The sequence below is a fragment of the Cololabis saira genome, chromosome 9, assembly GCF_033807715.1.
Source record: "Cololabis saira isolate AMF1-May2022 chromosome 9, fColSai1.1, whole genome shotgun sequence".
Lineage (NCBI taxonomy): Eukaryota > Metazoa > Chordata > Actinopteri > Beloniformes > Belonidae > Cololabis > Cololabis saira.
Window position 1 is genome coordinate 24,724,601 of NC_084595.1, and position 19,019 is coordinate 24,743,619.

At 37.6% G+C, this 19,019-nt stretch overlaps 2 protein-coding genes across 2 annotated transcripts; both read right to left on the reverse strand.

Annotated features, from left to right (window-relative positions):
- Window positions 1–1,225: 1,225 nt before the first annotated feature.
- On the reverse strand, window positions 1,226–11,267 carry gda (guanine deaminase). Its single transcript, XM_061728927.1, has 14 exons — window positions 11,122–11,267; window positions 10,057–10,145; window positions 9,548–9,719; window positions 9,152–9,239; window positions 6,494–6,599; window positions 5,342–5,369; window positions 5,140–5,247; window positions 4,904–5,011; window positions 4,694–4,791; window positions 3,820–3,887; window positions 3,424–3,570; window positions 2,028–2,146; window positions 1,922–1,949; window positions 1,226–1,819 (listed from the first exon to the last, which is right to left on the reverse strand). Exons 1-14 carry the CDS (start codon window positions 11,248–11,250, stop codon window positions 1,743–1,745), a joined length of 1,365 nt encoding a protein of 454 aa, XP_061584911.1. The 5' UTR covers window positions 11,251–11,267; the 3' UTR covers window positions 1,226–1,742.
- A 2,857-nt stretch (window positions 11,268–14,124) lies between these two features.
- c9h9orf85 (chromosome 9 C9orf85 homolog) lies at window positions 14,125–18,349 on the reverse strand. Its single transcript, XM_061729943.1, has 4 exons — window positions 18,155–18,349; window positions 16,084–16,190; window positions 15,148–15,261; window positions 14,125–14,764 (listed from the first exon to the last, which is right to left on the reverse strand). The coding sequence occupies exons 1-4, from the start codon at window positions 18,254–18,256 to the stop codon at window positions 14,578–14,580; spliced, it is 510 nt and encodes a 169-aa protein (XP_061585927.1). The 5' UTR covers window positions 18,257–18,349; the 3' UTR covers window positions 14,125–14,577.
- Between the last annotated feature and the right edge of the window lie 670 nt (window positions 18,350–19,019).

Here is a 19,019-nt window from a genome sequence, read left to right on the forward strand (position 1 = left end):
GGCATGCTTTTTTTTTTTTTCAACACATACGGACTGTCTCAGAAAATTAGAATATTGTGATAAAGTTCTTTACTTTCTGTAATGCAATTTAAAAAAAAAAAAAAAAGTCATACATTCTGGATTCATTACAAATCAACTGAAATATTGCAAGCCTTTTATTATTCTAATATTGCTGATTATGGCTTATAGTTTAAGATTAAGATTCCCAGAATATTCTAATTTTTTGAGATGGGATATTTGAGTTTTCTTAATCTGTAAGCCATGATCAGCAATATTAAAATAATAAAAGGCTTGCAATATTTCAGTTGATTTGTAATGAATCCAGAATGTATGAGATTTTTGTTTTTGTAATTTCATTACAGAAAATCACAATATTCTAATTTTCTGAGACAGTCCTGTACTTTTTACCTTAACTCAGTAATGGACATACTTTTTACTGCAGCTTTGGCCTTGCTCCAACACACCTGATTCAAATGAACTGATCATTAACAGACTTTGGAAAAAAAAAAAATCAAAATACACTGAACTATCTTTATTTATATCTTAACTTTATTCATGACTTTCCCATATAAACTTACAAAATGTGAGAATGTGAAGTTCTTTGACAAAAATGGTAACATTTTTAATTAAAATTAAAAGGAAAGTGTATATTTCAAGTGTAAATTTGTCTTAATTCCCTGCTCTTTTAAAGGAAGAGTTGGCATAAGTACAGAAGCCTAACTGGATGGTCCCTTGAGTCATATGTATAAACATATGAGTAACAAAAGCAATTCAATTGTAATCATTGTATCAAATTAAGGAAACTGTAATAATTTGCCATACAGTAATAAGGCACCAAGTTCAATCAAATAAGTGTCTGAGATAAATGTTAAAGCATTTCTCCTGTCACTTAAACAGTATTATCTCCAGCAGGTTATAATACAACACACACAATAAACTGCAGCCAAGATTTACTACAAAATAATATAATTATGTGCCTCTGCTGTTTTAAATACTTTAATGGCTGCAGATGGATGGAGTGTACAGTGAAAACCTGAATTATATGAATAGAAGTCATCACCTTTAGTCACTGGTTCACAAAGCATTTTTCCAGCACACAAGTATAAAAAAGCAGTTACTCAGGTCAGGTCCAGCAGCTTCTGAACACTGACCACAAAAAAGCAGCACCAAGTCCATACTCATGTTACCTCAATTTAAGAATAAAAGTCACATTTTAATGTAAACATGTGATTGAAGATATTGGTTTTATTTGTTTTTAACACTACAAAGGTTACCTACAACTGTATTCCTCTCTTTTTCAATTTACATGTTTTTAAGTAAATAAAAAAGTCTGATTTGTAACACAAGGATGAGATTTTTTTTAAAAGTAGCACAATTGTGAGAAGAAGGCAAAAATGAAAATCATCTGGCTAGCTCTTGGCAACAATTAACCAAAAGAAGTGCAAATTGTACAACATTTTATGAATCCCTTGTTGTTATCCTAAATGTCTAAAGGATCAGAGTGAGCTCAAGCTCAGCTGACCTCAGACATGTGTGACCCACTGCTGAGTTGTATCTTCCGTCCTATCATCGAAGCCCAACATGTTTCTGCTGAAAATAAATTTCCTCCTTGTTTGACTAAAATTGTGCAAAACTGTAGTTCATGCAGCCAGGGGGCATTTTCATCATTCTTGTGACCCACACATGGAATCTCTCACACAGTATGGTTGGCTGTGGGACGTGTTTGTGGAAGACCGGACGGTTCACTCGACTCTCAGCTCTGCGAATGGAAGCACCTTCCTTCCAGCCACAAATACCTCCACTATGTTACGATCATCACCTGTAGAGGAACAAGTCAGGGAGACAAACACAAGTTTACCATGACATGTGAAAATAACCATTTAGAGACATTTCTGATTTAAAAAAAGGAACCAAAACTTACCCAAATTCAAAAACTTTTCCAGAAGAATCTGAAATTCAAAAGATTATAAATGAATATTGCACAAGAAGAGGTGCTTTGGCTTTCATCAGGTTATGCCCGAACCAACCTTTGTTTCCTCATACTGGATCAGGTCGATGGGCCCACCAGGAGCAGCCATATTCACCCTCAGGGCATCAAAGTCCTTTCCCACTTCAAAGTTTCCCGTTTGTTCATCCAGAGATAGAGCTAAAAGCATAGAGAACATTGTGAAAGAAACTGTTGTGCTCTGTTCTGTGAAATTACGATCGGTCATCATTAAAAATATCTCTCATGCTGGAGCTGCAGTTTGCGTAATAAATCAGGAATTTCTGCTGCACCCTCTAATACAGAGTGACAAAACGTTCAAACACGTTCCGGCACATTGCATTAGATTTTTTCAGACTGGATCTTCCTGTAAGTCCTTTCATTCAATTCCTAATTCAAACATGCCCCTTGTTGAACTTGTACCTGTCAACTTGCACTGAACTTGATTCAGTTCAATTCAATAATACTTTATTAATTCTGAAAGTAAATTAGATGTTGCAGCAACTTTCATCAGCCAAGACTCTTGAAAGAGTCGTTATAAATGGCTATGGCTGTTATGGCTGCTGTGTCACAGCAGATTTGTAGAAGTCTCTGGCTGAAGACACTGAAGAGAATATGGACCAAAGTGTCCCACACCACCTTCAAACGTGTCCTTTGTGGTCGTCTCTGAGTCCATCCTGTTATGTGGTCAGATGCTCGTCATACTGATGTAACCTCTCGGGATGCATTTTAAAGGAACATTCCCAAGTTCTATTATTAGATGGTAAGGAGTGAAAACCTTTATTAAGGACCAAAACAACACGAATCAAAGGAAGTGTGAGTAAGAAAAGAATATGTGTGTACAGCAAATAGGCAATTTGAGCAAACAATCTACATGAAAATAAATATCTATTTTAAACCTCTCACTAGACTCAAAAATCTCATTCCACTTTAGTGATAGTGGGTCCCTGGAGTCAAATCAAAGGAATTTTAACCTTGTAGGTAAAGTGTGTAAAAACAACAGGTTGTACAAGCATCTCCTTCCGTTCCCCACCATCTTGCTATAAGTTCAAGCAAGTCAACCACTGGAGGGTTTTGTCATTACTATCCAAGTATGAGATCCAGTTTTATGCAAGCAGGAACGCTCCTCCTTTTGTGGCTTTTGACAATGTTCTGCATAACATTTGATAGTTATCCTGAACTAACTTAGAGTGACTTTTATTATATTGTATACATTCTGATTTGTATTGAACATATCCTTCGTTGAAAAAAATGTGATAAAAGGAATATGGAGAATCTTCTTATTGTCTTGTTTTTGCAATTATAAATTACTTTTTCTTTTTGCATATAAAGCAGGAAAGCCAACAAGCATTTGTGTAAATTTTAGAGTCCAAGTTGTGAACCGAAACCGATTTCTCAGGATGCATTTTAAGGCTCTGAATGGAGCCTTTGTGCCTTACCTTGGCTGCCTCCCAGCGTGGCCAGTCTGAACACCTCCTCAAAAGTGAGTGTGTTGTGCTCTGGGTTCTGGATGGTCAGGACTTTAGATGCATCAAGAGTTCTCCTCACGGCATCAAGCATAGAAGAAGAGTAGCCTCCTGCCACATCTGACGCAGGGCCACAAACACATGAAGACAAGGATGAATGACATGGACTGTCACCCATCAACCCCCCACACACACCCCGTCCTCCCCCCATGAAAATTAATTACCTAGTTTATGTAATCACCCGGTGGGCTGACATGCATACAAACCTATAGCTAACAGTTCTCACAAAAACACTAAAACAAATGCCAAACTAGACAAAGGTAGAGTGCTATTGCAGAACATAATCTAAAAAACAAGTACAGTACATACCAGTTCCCAGTCCCAGCTTCACTTTGTGATTCAAGACATTGCGGACATCTAATATTCCACTGCACAACCTGGGGAGATGATCAGTGCAGAGAAAGAAATGTAGAAAACGTACTGCTTTCAATATTCAGCGATGCATCGTATGTGGGCTCTCTTTTTCATTTACATATTAACAATATTTCATGGAATCTATTGTCACTTCAATGCTTCTAAGATAAAATCTGTTGTACAAATTTTCATCGAACTTGTTTCATATTTTAAATTATTTCACTGTTCAGCTTTTATTGTAATTGGAGGCTTCATTTAAATGTAGACGTCTAAAAACACACTCCCTACTCATGCAGAATGGAGATAACTACAGAGCTATGGAAATAAGAAGCTCCTGGAAAAACACATCCTCTTGAAAAATGTAAATGTCCCCCGTGTGTCGATGATAACCTCACACATAAGCAAGTCACCCATGCCAAGGGTGATACAAAGACATAGATCACAGATCCTGCGTTTTCCCTTTTCACTGAGCCATTGATGGTTTTTGTCATCTCCGGCACGTACAACCAGATTGCTGCTATTCCCAAAGGGAACTTGACAACCTTTCCATGCAGAGTTCATATGTGGCTTCCCTGTGTATTAAAATTAGATTTCTGGAAGTAGACGTGCACTCTGTTGAGTTGCAGTGGTTTTCCAAATGACTGGGATTTTCTATAAAACACCTGCACTTTTCACAATATTATGGACTGCAGTATAATTGGTTTTTGAGTGTGCTGCTGGTATCAAGACACTGAAAGCAGTTAAGGTTTGAAAAAAAATGTATGTGTTTATTAAATGTTTAGACAAATCAAAAGTTAAATAGTTCCGATTTTTTGTTGTAGAGACTTACGAAATGTTGGAATTGGGACAGTGGGACAAAGAGGCCCCTGTCTCCCTGAACAAAGCCAACTCTTTATCAGTGAGGTGGCAGCCATGGGCCATCACTGTCTGTGAATAAAAACATCAGCAACATTAACATTGATCTGCTTTTGTATTGGTTTCATATTTTCATATTTTTGCATAGAAACTATTTGACTTAGTGGAGGCAGGGCGGCCTCACCTTGTCGGTGAGCAAGTTGCATTTGTGATACACATCTGTGTAAGATTCTGAGGCAGGAAACAGCTCCTTTACAAGCTCCACTTCCTCAATGTTTTCACTGATGTGACTCTGGGAAGAAAAAATAAATGAACAAAACGTTCACAAATGTTGCTTTGAAATATTTGCATATATTTTCATTTATCAAAAAAGTCACAAGAGTAAATCCCCTCTTTGGAAACAGTCTCCAGTGAACTCACCTGAATGTGCAGGTTGTTATTCTTAGCAACTGCTCCCAGCTGTGTAAGTAAAGCCTCTGTGCAAGATGGAGCAAAACGGGGAGTGACCACAGGCTTCACTAGAGGATACTACCCCGGGAGACAGAGGAACAAACACACAAATCCTTTTTTTTTATTGCATCTTTTAATTGCTTTGTTTTATAACTGCATTGTAGAATCTTACCTTTTTATTTGAGAGTTCTTTGATGAACCTGAGGGGAATAAAGCATGTTCATTAATAGGCCATGCAAATTGACATGCTTTTACAACTGAACCCTTATCTTGTTTAGCATGTGGCTCTAGATTGCCTGTGCAGTGTATAACTGTTCATAGAAGCAGGGTCAGAGGCACAGAATCAGGTATCAAATATATAGACAAGAGATATCCGTACCTCTAGGTAAGGTCAAGGGGTACAACATAATTCATGTCAAGGCCCATAAATAAATACGTGAATTGCCTCATTATTTCAAAGACACTCTGGAGCCATGAGATTTAAATGTTCCTCATTAAGACAGACCCACTGAATTCCCAAAAGACCATCTCCCAAAAGTGTAAACTGTCTCATCTCCGACACATAGGTGAATTCATCTGCAGCAAGTATACCTTTTTCCCGAAGGCCCTAAATTTCTTCTCTCTAAAATGTTTTAAATCCTTTCTCGTGCTAATAAAATCATCAGCATCATGCCATAGCATGAATTATCATCAATGTCCTTTCCCCGTATCACATTTTCAACAAGCAACTACCGTCTTCTCTAAAACTATATTAAAGTAGGTAACAAACTAAAATAAACAAACATGTGAAATAGTTGTTTACCATCAAATTTTGACATTATATGCATATATATATATATAATTGAATGAATCAGTCCAATGAAAAACTGAGCAGACATGTGCCATACCCTCAAAATAGTTAACAGGTACAACCCAAACCTCAAACATTAAGAGTTTGGTGTTTTTTTTCTGGAAAATATCTAAACACCCTTTGTGTTCATCAAAATGTCCAGGATCCTTACAAACGTTAACTAGAATAAAATTCTATTTTAAGACCATTATCCATAAAGTCTAAATTTCCTATTATTGCCAAGTTATGTCTATGACCACCTCAACAAATTCTGCAAAAGTGCAAACTTTCTCATTGAAAGACGGAGGGAAAAAAACAAATAAAAAAACTTCCTAAGTTTCCCAGGTCATGGCAGTTTTCTGGTTAGGTAAATAACTTTAAAATAACCTCCCGAGGGCTTTGTTCAAGATTTGCTGCCGCAAACATGTTCGAAAAAAAAGGCTGTATTTACTTGTTCAAAATAGTGATAATTTACATTAAACAGTGCATACCCACCGATAGGTTTCATCTTGAGACTCCTTAAAGGTTTCTTTATAATGTTTTACAAAGTTGTTCCTATCCATGCACACCTTGCCCACCAATGCACGCTGTCCCAAGTCATCTGCAACGAAAACAAGGACTCAATGAAATCCCTAATAAAAATGAAAAAAGCACAATACAAATAAGGCAAATGTTTTTATGATACATGTATAATATTTGTCATTGCACTTAACAACAATCAGTCACCTCTGAGTCTGAGTCAATGTTTTGACTGCAGAAGACTCAGTGACATCATTATTAAAAACAAGAAATGTCTGAGGGTGCTATGGTTATTATGTTGGACATGGGTTTTGCTTAGAGTTGCACCCCCCAAAAAGGGAAAGATATGAGAGGAATATAAACACTCCAGTGGGATGTTTGACTCTGGTAATATCTGTTAATGCTGTTTGGTCTTAGTAATGCTCCAACGGTTGTCCAGGCCCTAGCAGAAGAGGCTTTGTGGGATTTCCTGGATTTCTATGCAGTGGTGCATCCAAATGCTGCTTTGAGGAAATTCCAAATCTACCTAAACAGTAAGCATTTGACAGCTGTCAAGTGAATACTGTAATCCAAGTCGAGAAAAGTGAAACTCTGGAACCTGAACATTACTTATCTGAAACCTTTAATGTACGTTGTGAATAAAACCACATAAACCTTTACCCCATGTTTGATCTTTGCTTTTAGTTCAAAGCTTAACCAGTGGTGCTATGTATAAATAAAGGCCCTCAAACCTCAATAAGCTGTGGAAACATAATGTAAAGAAGAGTGTGTAAAAATGTCCTCAGAATGATGCAAGAGACCACTGACTTAAAGGCTGCTTCTGAACTTCAGTTTAGTTTTTGTATAATAAATAACAACACAATGTGATATGTCATGTGCTGTACTGTACATCTGATGTGGTATTTACCTGCATTTAAGATATAAGATAACTTTAAGACCTGTTGATGAATCAAGGTTTTTATTGACGTCCCAAGACATAACATTTTTTTACAGGGATAAATAAAAAGGTGTGCTTTCATTTTGACACAACTTTATGAGCACCTTCCAAAGTCCTCATCCATTTTGTCATAGATAAGGCTACCACAGCTGTTTTAGGGATGTACATTGTAACTTGATGGCACAGCTGGGCAGAGGACATGTTGAATGTATTATATACCAGAACAAATACAGACTGGAGTAGTTACATTAATGGATGATCTATTTCATGAAGAGTAAACCGTGTAGCCTGACAGTGGAGCACCGAAGGGAAACGCTGCCTCAATCAACATTGGTTTCAATAGTGTGTTTCCTATCATCACATCCAGCAGAGACGTTCCCAATCACAACACTCATTTTTCAAAACGTGGGGATCAACATGCTCACGTTCCCTCTGGTCATTTAATTGTTTTAGTTTTAAACTTTTCCTGTTTTCCAACCTGTTAACTTTCTCAATCTTACAGTTTATAGTTAACGTATTACCATGACATAACAATCATAACTGAGAACACCTTAAAAAGCCCTGCGTTAATTAAGGGGAACTAGTTCCCTGACATTGGTATAGTTCATGCTGGATCAGTGGCATGGCCAACTGGAATGCATAACAGAACCGAGACATATAAATCTGATGTCCTTACAAGACTCTTGCATGAATACATAGTTTATCTGATTTCCCACACATGGTGCACATGCATTAATTAGTCTTTAGTACCTATGCTGTTCAGGGTTGTGAGGGACTGAAGTATGTCCATGCTGCATAATGCAAATACTTAATCTTATTTATAAAACACACTAAGATGAACTAATTGTTTCATCATACAGAAGAACAGGAATAAATAAAGAAATAAAGCTTGAACAAGTTATTTGATACTGGAACAGGATACATGGCATGTTTATGCTGAGCAGTTCTTTACAGGGAAAACCAGTTGGTCAAAACAGTACAAAGTTGAGGGTTCATTGACCCTGATTGCATAAATAACTGCGTATATGTGCCAGAGCTGGTGTTCAGATTAACCTGCATCGTTATACATTTATGTGAGCACGTGTTCAACGTTATGCAATTGAACGTTGAAATGATAAGAACAAGGCATGTAGGTGAAGGATCGTTCTCTTTTGAATACCGCAAATTTCACCAGCTGACTAAGATGAAAAAAGAAGGTTAGTTTAGCATCTAAACTGACTGGTTACGGTAATCTTTTTCATTGTGTTCCTGAACTTGATGAACCTGATGGGGATCACATTTAAAACTGCTGCTCTGCTTGTTAAGTGGCTATACAGTACAGCGTGTAATTCAATACTATTTAGCTCTAGTGCAGCTGTGAAAACCCACAGTAACAGCACATATATACCTACCTTTATATAGCAGTTGAGTGCAAGTGAATATACTGCAAAATTGCAAGACCAAAAATATCCCAAGGAGGAAGTTTGTCTTTACTGCCGCATATACTGCTCCTCAACTCATGAAAGGTCACGGCAGTGATGTACAGTAATAGAAATCTGTTTGTTGAACATCAGAACCTGCAAATCTACTACAGTATGCACTTACATAACAAGGTGTGTGTGTGTGTGTGTGTGTGTGTGTGTGTGTGTGTGTGTGTGTGTGTGTGTGTGTGTGTGTGTGTGTGTGTGTGTGTGTGTGTGTGTGTTAGGGCAGCTTACTTGCTATCTGACCCAGCAGAAGAGAGGCATCAGTGTGTATGGTGGCAAAGTAACATGCAGTGGTTGTTCCGTTTCTCAGCGTCCTTCTCTGTGAGGCACAGGCATCATATTACTTGATCAAACCCTCATTTAAAAGATTCCTTTTCCATTTTTAAGCCACTGAAATGTCAAAAGGTGTGTCACAATAAAATGTACATACTCAAGTTGCAAATGCATCTCCATTATAAGTGTAAAGATCCAGTGATAATCCTGCTTTAAAACTCAGTTTAGGATTGCAACATATCTTTTATTTACAAGAACAAAACAATTTTACAAAATAATTTTGTAATTTTTTTATTTACAAAACAATTGTACAACTAGTGAAGGTGATGCATTTCAAGATGCCTGCAAACTCACCACGACTTGACTGTAGACCTTCTGGGCAAACTCTAAGTCCTTAAAGTGTGACTCCACAGGAAAGGTGTAAGTATTGAGCCACTGCAGTAAAGGCATGTCCAGGGCCGTGCCAGCGTAACTGTACTGGGATGCATGGATGTGAGTGTCTACCATTCCTGGCATGAAAAATTCACTGCAGTACAGAAAGACATGGCAGTGGCTTAGAGACATATTATGGAACAAAGAACCTTACGCAAATAGTGACACAGTGAGTCAACCATAATTATACATGTCTATAGCCTATATCCTTTTTATAGCAACGACAACATTGACAAACTCACTCTTGACCACTTGCCTTACATAAATGTTATTGGGCTGTGAGAGAAAAGCAACATGGGTACAGTGAGAACATGCAACACAGAGAGCCAACTGAGAAAATAATTGGTACAAGGTGGTTGCGTTAATCACCATGCCACCTCTCCCATCAGTCTAATTAAATTCAGTATAATTCATCTATGTTCTCTACTTACTATTGTCCCAGTTGAATCACTTCAGATGGGCTAAATCCAAATATCTGAGACAGTCTCTGCACCTCCTGGCCACCCTCAATGAAAGCAATCTGATGACAGAATGAAAAATAGTTCAAATGAATGGGATTGAATGTGGTGACTTGAAGGCGTCTGCCTCAACTGTGCAGCAACCTCAGAGGGTTAAAATATATAGGTGTGCTTTTCAGTGATTAAACATTTTTTTAAAGCACATTTACTCAAGTAATGTCCTTAGATTTACCTCTTTTTTTTTTTTTTACTTTATTTCCTTTTTGTTGGCCATGACGTTGCAAGACCACTTCATTCCAGAGACAAATATTGCACTTTTTTCTCTGCTACATTTCATTGGAAGCTGTTTTTAGAGGTTATTTACACATTATGGTTTAAATATTAATTCAAATATGATCATGAGAATTAAGCTCTCCAAGTGCGCAAGGCAATGAAAATCACCTGTCTGGATCTGGTCAGCAAAGTGGTGTACACAGTAAACAGTTAATCATTAAATACTTGTGAGATACGACATTTCTGTGCAGTATAGATTGTGTACTTTTGCTTCAGTATGGTTCAAAATGCGGTACTTTTAGTATAATTACTTTTACTAAATATATAAACATCCTTCATCTCTATTTTTGGTTCCCTTTGTCTGCAAAAGGAGGAGAAACAACAGTAAAAAGAAAAAAAGGAATCGATTTTATAAACTATACTACATCTTGGAAACCTTTAAGTGTTTTGATTGGTTGTTTTAACTACGTTGAAAATGTTTTAGTGTCACTTGTTGGGAGGTTTTCCTTTCGTAAGAGACGGCTTGACATTGTGACTTTTTGTCAGCGTTTCCCAGCAACACCCCGCTCTTCAAAACAAAATAATACATTGTTTCTTCATGTACAGTACAGTATATCTTATATCTTTCATATCAAGTCGGTTATATGTTTCTACTTTTAGGATATCTTTTATATCAAGTCGGTTATATGTTTCGACTTTTAGGTTTTGAAAAAATATATAGATATAGAAAAACGAAATGATTTTAAGATGTAAAGTGAGCCAGACCTTCCCGTCAGTGTCCACTCCCAGGAGCGCATCCTCCAGGATCTGCAGAGGAGTCTGGGGGGTCGAGTGGACAAATGTCCCCCTGTAGACGAACGCGACGGTGCTGCCGGAGCTGCCAGGGTTTGCCATGTTTCTATCGGGTCTGAGTAGGACACCTTAGACAGAAGGAGCGACTTTTATCCTGGGGAGGCTCCAGAAACCTCCCACGAGGAGGCGCGCAATCACCTGACCGCAAACACAAGCGCAGCCAATGAAAACATAGAGCCCGGGTGTTTGCGTGTCAGGGCTTATGCTCAGGATGGTATAGAATAATTGCGTACATGAGAAAGTAAAGCAAGGCAAGTTTATTTATATAGCACAATTCAACACAAGGTAATTCAAAGTGCTTTACATCGACATTAAAAGCAGAAAGGCATAATTAGACAGTAAATAACAAATAGAATGAAATAAAATTGAGAAAAGAAGGTAAAATAATAAAAAGCACAAGTTGCTGATTTAAGAGTATGCTTAAATAACAAATAAATGAAATAAAATTATAAGAAAAGAGGTAAAATAATAAAAAGCACAAGTTGTAAAAAGTAAGGGCAGTAGAGTACAGCAGGTAAGTATTTAATTTAAGAGTAAGCTTCAGTAAACAGTAATGTTTTTAGGCCTGATTTGAAGGAGCTGACAGTTGGAGCAGACCTCAGGTCTACAGGAAATTTGTTCCACCGGTGAGGAGCAGAATAACTGAACGCTGCCTCACCTTGCTTGGTTCTTGTTCATGGGACACACAACAAACCAGATCCAGATGAACCTCAGGGGTCTGGGAGCTTCATAGGAACTAACAGATCAACGATGTATTTTGGTCCAAGACCATTCAGTGCTTTGTAGACCAGCAGTAAGATTTTAACCTCTATCCTTTGACTCACTGGAAGCCAGTGTAGTGATTTCATGACCGGTGTGTGGTCCAGTTTCCTGGTGTTTGTAAGGACTTTGGTGGCAGGTTCTGGATCAACTGCAGCTGACTGATAGATTTCTTGTTAAGGCCTGTAAAGATGCCAGTAAGCAAATTATGAAAACTCCCATTTTTGAGTTTCGCAAGATAGTGTCAAAGTTAATCCTACAGATCATGCTTCGGTTTAAGGATCACATATGAGGACCAAGAGTTAAATTCAAGCAATTATAGGTCTAAGTTGACTCCTTGAAGTCGATTTAATGTCTCAGCACGTCATTAATTAGTACAGCGCAGATTTAAATATTTTAATTGGCGTAGCAGTTTGGTCCAGCACTGAGGTCTTAATATTCTATCTCTAAACTGTCTCTTGTAAAATCAACACAAGTGTTTCCATTTTGTCCTACAAATGAAGCTGAAGCTAATATAGAATAGAATCATTGCGTACATCTTAAAAAATATGCAGTCAGTAACACAGCAGTAAGCAGGGCATATCTCGCACCTACAGTGTGAGTTGAAAGGACTGCACAATGTATGATAAATACAATAACTGATACTGGTCAAGCAATGTGCAGCTAATACAAAGAAATGCTATTTGAATCTAATTATAAACTTTGCATCGACTATTATGACCCTGATAAACATAATCCACCTGAAATCAGAGGGTTGAATGGAATATTTTATGAAACAAAAAAGAAAACTTTTCAACACTGGGCAAATGTATTTGGGTGTGTGAAGTGACTATAAATTCCTAAAGGTTGACATAAAACAATCTTGTCACGTGTTTTGGAGTCACCTAAATCTGGAAATATGTCCTTCAGAGAGATGTTCAGAGTTATCCAGCCTCCTCACTTTATGCTGGAGCTCAGATGTTGGTAGAACAAAGCTGCTGGACAAACCTCAAAAAGAGGCACACAATCAGAAAAAGAAGGGTTGAAGAGTCACATAAGTCACTCCAATGCATACAACCAGTGGCTTTTGACAGAAGTACTGGGATATTGTTCCAAAAAGGTTCCTTTCTACTGTATCCCAATACTATTTTGACTGAAGGACTGTATTAAACATATTATTACAACCTCAGAAAATTGCTGTTTTTGTTGTTGGTTCAAAATAGGTCTCCCTTAAATGATGGGCTCAAGTTCTTTGGAGAGCACTAACTCGTTACTTTTGTATGTTTTAAATTCTGAGGCTATGTAATCTGCACATTGAACCACATAGAGAATTGGACATATTGTACAAAGACTCTTGCACGAAGGGTGGATAAAGTCATAGCTCTAACTCTTCACAACCAGCCTTCTTCCTCTTTTTTTCCCCCAGCACTCTTTTGGTACAATGCAACGCAACACACACACACACACACACATAAAAAAAACTGACAACTGAGTGTAACTTTGCTGTTGTCACAAATATTCGTACAGAAAAAAATAAAAATAAATAAATACTGTGTGCCTGACTATAATCTTTTGTCTCAGGAGTGTTGGACGCTTTTGACACAACAAATCTGTCCAGAAAAGTTAAAGACAGACGGGGTAACTACAGGTGAAAGTTTCAACATTCAGTCATGAGTATATAAGAAGAAGAAAGCCATGTGAGGCAACAGTGGACATAAATAAAAGGGGAACCCATGAGCTCTATGACCAATGAATGCATTTGTTACAATGGCACATTTCCTTTTCAGATAATGAAGTTAGAAGGAGTTGGCACATACTGTTAAATTTATAAAGCCCACATGATGAATGACAACTCTGCATTCGTTTTTGATGACGCCAGCATGCACGCAATGCAAGGATTTCATGTAGGTTCTCAGTCTTGTGACAACCATAAGAAAAAGGAGAACTTCTGGTCATTAAAAGATTTCTGATAATCACACTGAGAAGCTGCACACAAACCTTTACAGAGTGAATTCATGTGTTGAGAAAAAAAGTGTAGACAAAAACTATAATAGTTTTAAAAACATGGAAAAAAGGCTGTTGCATTCACATTTATTAAATATTAAGACCTTTAAATATGTATCTTAACATTAATGCATTGAATAGTTGTTGATTATTATTGAACACAGTGACAAAACATCTGGGTGGGGAACACTGAGCTTCTGGATCATTTCACACGTTTGCAGTTTCTTCAAGCACAGTTGGAACCGATGTGATTCCATCACAAAACACCCTGAAATATTTAGATGTGTTACGTTACCCACCTTGCACCCAGGAACATGAATGTTGAATCAACGCCTACATGTCGCTCCCAATAACTCCCATAAGGATAGAGATTTAGAAAGATTTATTACAACAAACTGAAAACTGTACATAAATGTAAAACATAAGTTTGTCCACACAACTATCCTGATATAGAACTCAAATTCTCATGTAGGCTCTGTAAGAAACCAATACAATTGATTTAATTGTATTAAAATCATATTGAAACTTGTATTCTTTATTTTGATGACATAGCTTCTTTAAGACATGTCTTTAATCATTGAAATTATCCAGAAAAACATCTGGGAGCACTGCTGATTTGGTCTGAGTCTATTTTGGTCCCGAGTAACCGTCAAGGTCGTCATCTTCCTCATTTTCAAGGCCAGCAAAGTCGTCATTATCATAATTATCATCATCATCACTTTCCAAATCATCCACGTTTTTCTTCTCTTGTTTCTGTCCTTTTTCTCCTTGGTCGTCTTCCTCTTGCTCTTCCTTGTCCAAATGTGAGTTTATCCTGAAACGAAGTGGCGAACAAGAAAATGAGTTCTATCTTGAACTTAAAGACCAACCGAAAAACATCCTGGAGTTTTTCTGAAACTCAAAATTCCACTTATGAAATCAAATTTCACATCTGAACAGTTTGATCTAAAAATGTGGAAATAAAAAACTGTAGTGACAAAAGGAAATAGTAACAACTGAAGCAAAGACACTGTTGTCTTATAATATAAATTAGTTGTAATAAATCGTTCTATCCACAAGATGGCAGTATTGCAGAAAAAAACAGAGTTTACCATTGACGATAATTCAGGTTTTAAAAAAAACAAAACAACAAAAACAAACCACAAATCAACCTATAGTTAAGGTAAGAATAAAATACAAAGTGCTTTCTCCACTTACGGTATGACAATGTCCTCTTTCTTCCCACACTTGCAGCAGATTTCTAGCTGAAGCGAACAGGGCTTGCACACTATGTGATACGCATCTTTCACTGTCTTTTGAGAACACTTGACACTGTAGGAAAAGAAAACGCGTAAGAAACTATATTAATAACATAACAGCACTTGACTGCACATATACAAGTGTCCAACTGAAACAAGAGTACTGTTTCATTTTTGTTTCTGAAGGCATCTGATACAGACAGGCTTTTCCATATTAGTGGGAAGTAGTCAACTGAGCAAACAAATTATATCAACAGGTTTTCCTAGAACAAATGAGTTTTAAGCTCTAAAGCTGGGCATACACTGAGATATTTTAAATCGTATGAGACTGCCCCATGTCACACTGCACGACTAGATCGCTGAGTTCAAAAGTTCGCAGCCCACGATTTATGGTCTCACACTGTACGACCCGATGCTCTGATGCGACCCGTCTGCTCACACTATACATTCATAATCCTCACGTGACGTCGGACCTCTGTGTACTGGAACTGCAACGTCAAAAAGAAGTGGAAGAGGAGGAGCCCTGAAGTGGGAAACACCAAAGATGCTCAGCAAAAACAAACGCGCTGCCTTAAGCCTGAATTATGGTTCCGCGTTAAATCGACGGCGTAACCGTACGGTGTGGGTCGCAAAATGTTCAGCCTTTACAATCCAGATTCTGTGGAATGAAAGTTATACTTTTACAGATGAAAATTCACTTTTCAATACTTGTTAATTGGAAAGATTTAAAAAGAGGATATATCAAATAACCAGAATCTATGCTGTTATACCTGTTTAGTTTATAAAATATGATTGCCTTCTTATGCACTCCATTTTACTAGAGAGCTGTATACATCTTAAAGTGAAACTTATTTCAGTATACCAGTATATGTCCATAATACCCAAGTGTACTCACCATTTTTTGGGTTGTGTTAGCGATTTGTACTTGTTGTACTTGACTTTCCACTCAAGAACTCCCTTACAGTGTAGACAAAGCCCATTGTGGATTTTTGAATTTGCCTTCTACAGTTGGGATGACAAGAAGAGACATAATGGAAATGTTAAAAACAATGATGTAGCAACAAGGCTTTGACAAAACGTGAGGTTGTAAGGGCAAGTTTAAAAATAAAAAATTGCTTTCCCACTCAAAACAAAGAGCAAATTAAAGAAAACTATTTCACAACGGTAGAAGCACACCACACTGCACATACAGCATACACCATCAGGTAAAATAAAAGAATTTGCGCTCCATGAACCAGTCTTTCACAATTTGAGCCCACTGAACCCTGGTAGTGTAAGTTCAGAATATATCTGTGCTGTCAAGAAAGATGGAAAAAAATAATATTGATTAAAAATGTCGACATTCAGTATACATAGGTTGTCTGCTGACCTTTTTTGTGGGGAAAATACCATTACTGAACTCAGACCTGACCAACAAAACCATCACTTCATCTAGTATAAATGGAAAGTCAATAGTTCCTATAAGCCCAACTCAACATGACTGCTGACAGCATCAACAAAGTAAGCATGAGGCACATTTCTGTTAATACGGTTGTCTTATTTTTTTCAAAGGACACACACACACATGCACGCACGCACGCACGCACGCACGCACGCACGCACGGCTTGCATGATGTGGTAAATATTGGATAAAGTCTTGTTATGAATGAGTATCGCCAACAACAGCTGACGATGGCAACAGCTAGTCTAACGTCTAAAGAAGTTCACGGCATAGAAGATTAGAACATTTTTTTCTAACTTTGCATCTGGACTGTGGTCAACTTAGGTGTGACATCAATCCCATTCCTGATTATTGGGGTTAAATGAAATGCACCACTAAAAGAGGAAAATGGTAGGGTAAAAGGAGTTGGGGTGGACTTGACATGCTACAACCCCTTTAACCAGCTGCTATGATCAGAGCTTAAGAGACATGGTTGAAAGACTGCTGTTGTATTGTATCCCTGTCAGAGGTGTCAAGTAACAAAGTACAAAACTTCGTTACCTTACTTAAGCAGAAATTTTGGTTATCTATACTTCACTGGAGTAATTCTTTTTCAGACGACTTTTTACTTTTACTCCTTACATTTTCACGCAATTATCTGTACTTTTTATTCCTTACATTTTAAAAACAGCCTTGTTACTCTATTTCATTTCGGCCTTTTAAAAAAAACTATCCAGTTACTGTAAATTGCTCCATCCGGATAGAGTGAATTTGGTTGTGGTTGTTTCCGATGTTCTTGTCCAGTTTTGTTCTTACATCCCTCAGATTCCTGCAACTAAACTTGGATGTACATTCCAATAAAGGTTAGGATAAATGATAACATGCCTCTGAAGTTTGACTTTTTGCACCATTACAATACTTATAGGCAAATAGTCATCATATCTGCTCTCTGAAACACATGTTAATGCTCAATAGTACACATATATGGTTCTTTAATATATTTGCATTATACTAAGATGCATTCATTTTCAATGGCTTTTTTCCCCCTTACATTACTTTTATACTTTAAGTAGTTTTGAAACCAGTACTTTTATACTTTTACTTGAGTTGATACTTCAACTTCTACAGGAGTATTTTTAAACTCTAGTATCTATACTTCTACCTGAGTAATGAATGTGAATACTTTTGACACCTCTGATCCCTGTGCATATTTCACTAAGCACACACAACTTAAAAAAGGGGCATAATACGTCTCCTTTGGGGAATGAGATACTTCCTACTACATCATTTAGAGTAAAAAAAAAAACAAAAACAAAAAACAACCTCAAACTGCCAAAAGGACAAAAAAAAAAATCACCCGAGTGGGATCTCGTCGTAAAATCCCGTGGCTTTTTAAAAAAAATATTTCTTTTTTTCAAACTCAAACCTCTAAACAGGTGACACAAAACCACACGTTAACCTTATAACAATATACAATGTAACATGAATGAGGCTCCGCTGCTCCTCGGTTCCTCCAGCTCAGCTCAGCAGCACGAGTTTCACTCACCTTTACTTGCACAGTCGCTCCGTACTTGTCGTTTCTAAACGCAAAGGCGTTACAGTGCTTCTGGCTTCGTGACCGAGATACATTTCCTTTCTGAGAACTCATTTTACTACTCTGTTTTGATAAAACACGTTACACGTGTGAAAGCATGGATTTTATCTCCACCAGCAAGTACGGGATGTTTGGCTGACCCGGAAAAAGTACGAACGTCATGAGGTCAAAACATACACTTTTTCAAAACTGCTAAAATTAATCAAAATAAAACATGTCTATTACCAGGACAAAATAAGAGTCAGTCGTCCTTTTTAAAGTCATAAATTCGCATGATACAATTATGGACAATTGAAATCATATGCTGCGTTCCATTTACCTCGGAAGTCGGAACTCGGAACTGGGAATGACGTCACAGCCGAGTTATCAGCGTTCCAGTTACAAAGTAGGTAACAAGTTTGTAGTTCGCATATACCACATGGAAAATGTAAATTACACTATAGCAGCATATATATGCCGAACAATACTTGTATACGACTGATTTAGTGTGACCAAAACTAGAATGAAGTGCTACGTATTTTTACGGAGCTCTCTTCTACTGTTTACAACCGGGGCAGCCATCTTGGAATGTGAACTCGGGGGTGGTGAAGACTCTCCCACTTTCCCAGTGAGAAATCCAACTTCGAGGGGCGTTCCAGTTGAAAATTCCGACTGGGAACTGAGAAATCTCCACTTCCGAGGACAAATGGAACGCGGCAGATGACTCTCCCACTTTCTCAGTGGGAAATCCCACTTCGAGGGGCGTTCCAGTTGAAAAATCCAACTAGGAACTGGGAAATCCCCACTTCCGAGGACAAATGGAACGCGGCAGAAGACT

Coding starts and splice junctions, on each gene's coding strand:
- c9h9orf85 (XM_061729943.1), bottom strand. CDS start 18,256: ATGAGTTCTCAGAAAGGAAATGTATCTCGGTCACGAAGCCAGAAGCAC. Junction 15,262..16,083: donor CTAACACAACCCAAAAAATG/GTGAGTACACTT, acceptor CTTTTCCTACAG/TGTCAAGTGTTCTCAAAAGA. Junction 14,765..15,147: donor AAAGAGGACATTGTCATACC/GTAAGTGGAGAA, acceptor ACTTCGTTTCAG/GATAAACTCACATTTGGACA.
- gda (XM_061728927.1), bottom strand. CDS start 11,250: ATGGCAAACCCTGGCAGCTCCGGCAGCACCGTCGCGTTCGTCTACAGG. Junction 5,248..5,341: donor AAGAACTCTCAAATAAAAAG/GTAAGATTCTAC, acceptor CTCCCGGGGTAG/TATCCTCTAGTGAAGCCTGT. Junction 3,571..3,819: donor GAAGCTGGGACTGGGAACTG/GTATGTACTGTA, acceptor GCCCTGCGTCAG/ATGTGGCAGGAGGCTACTCT.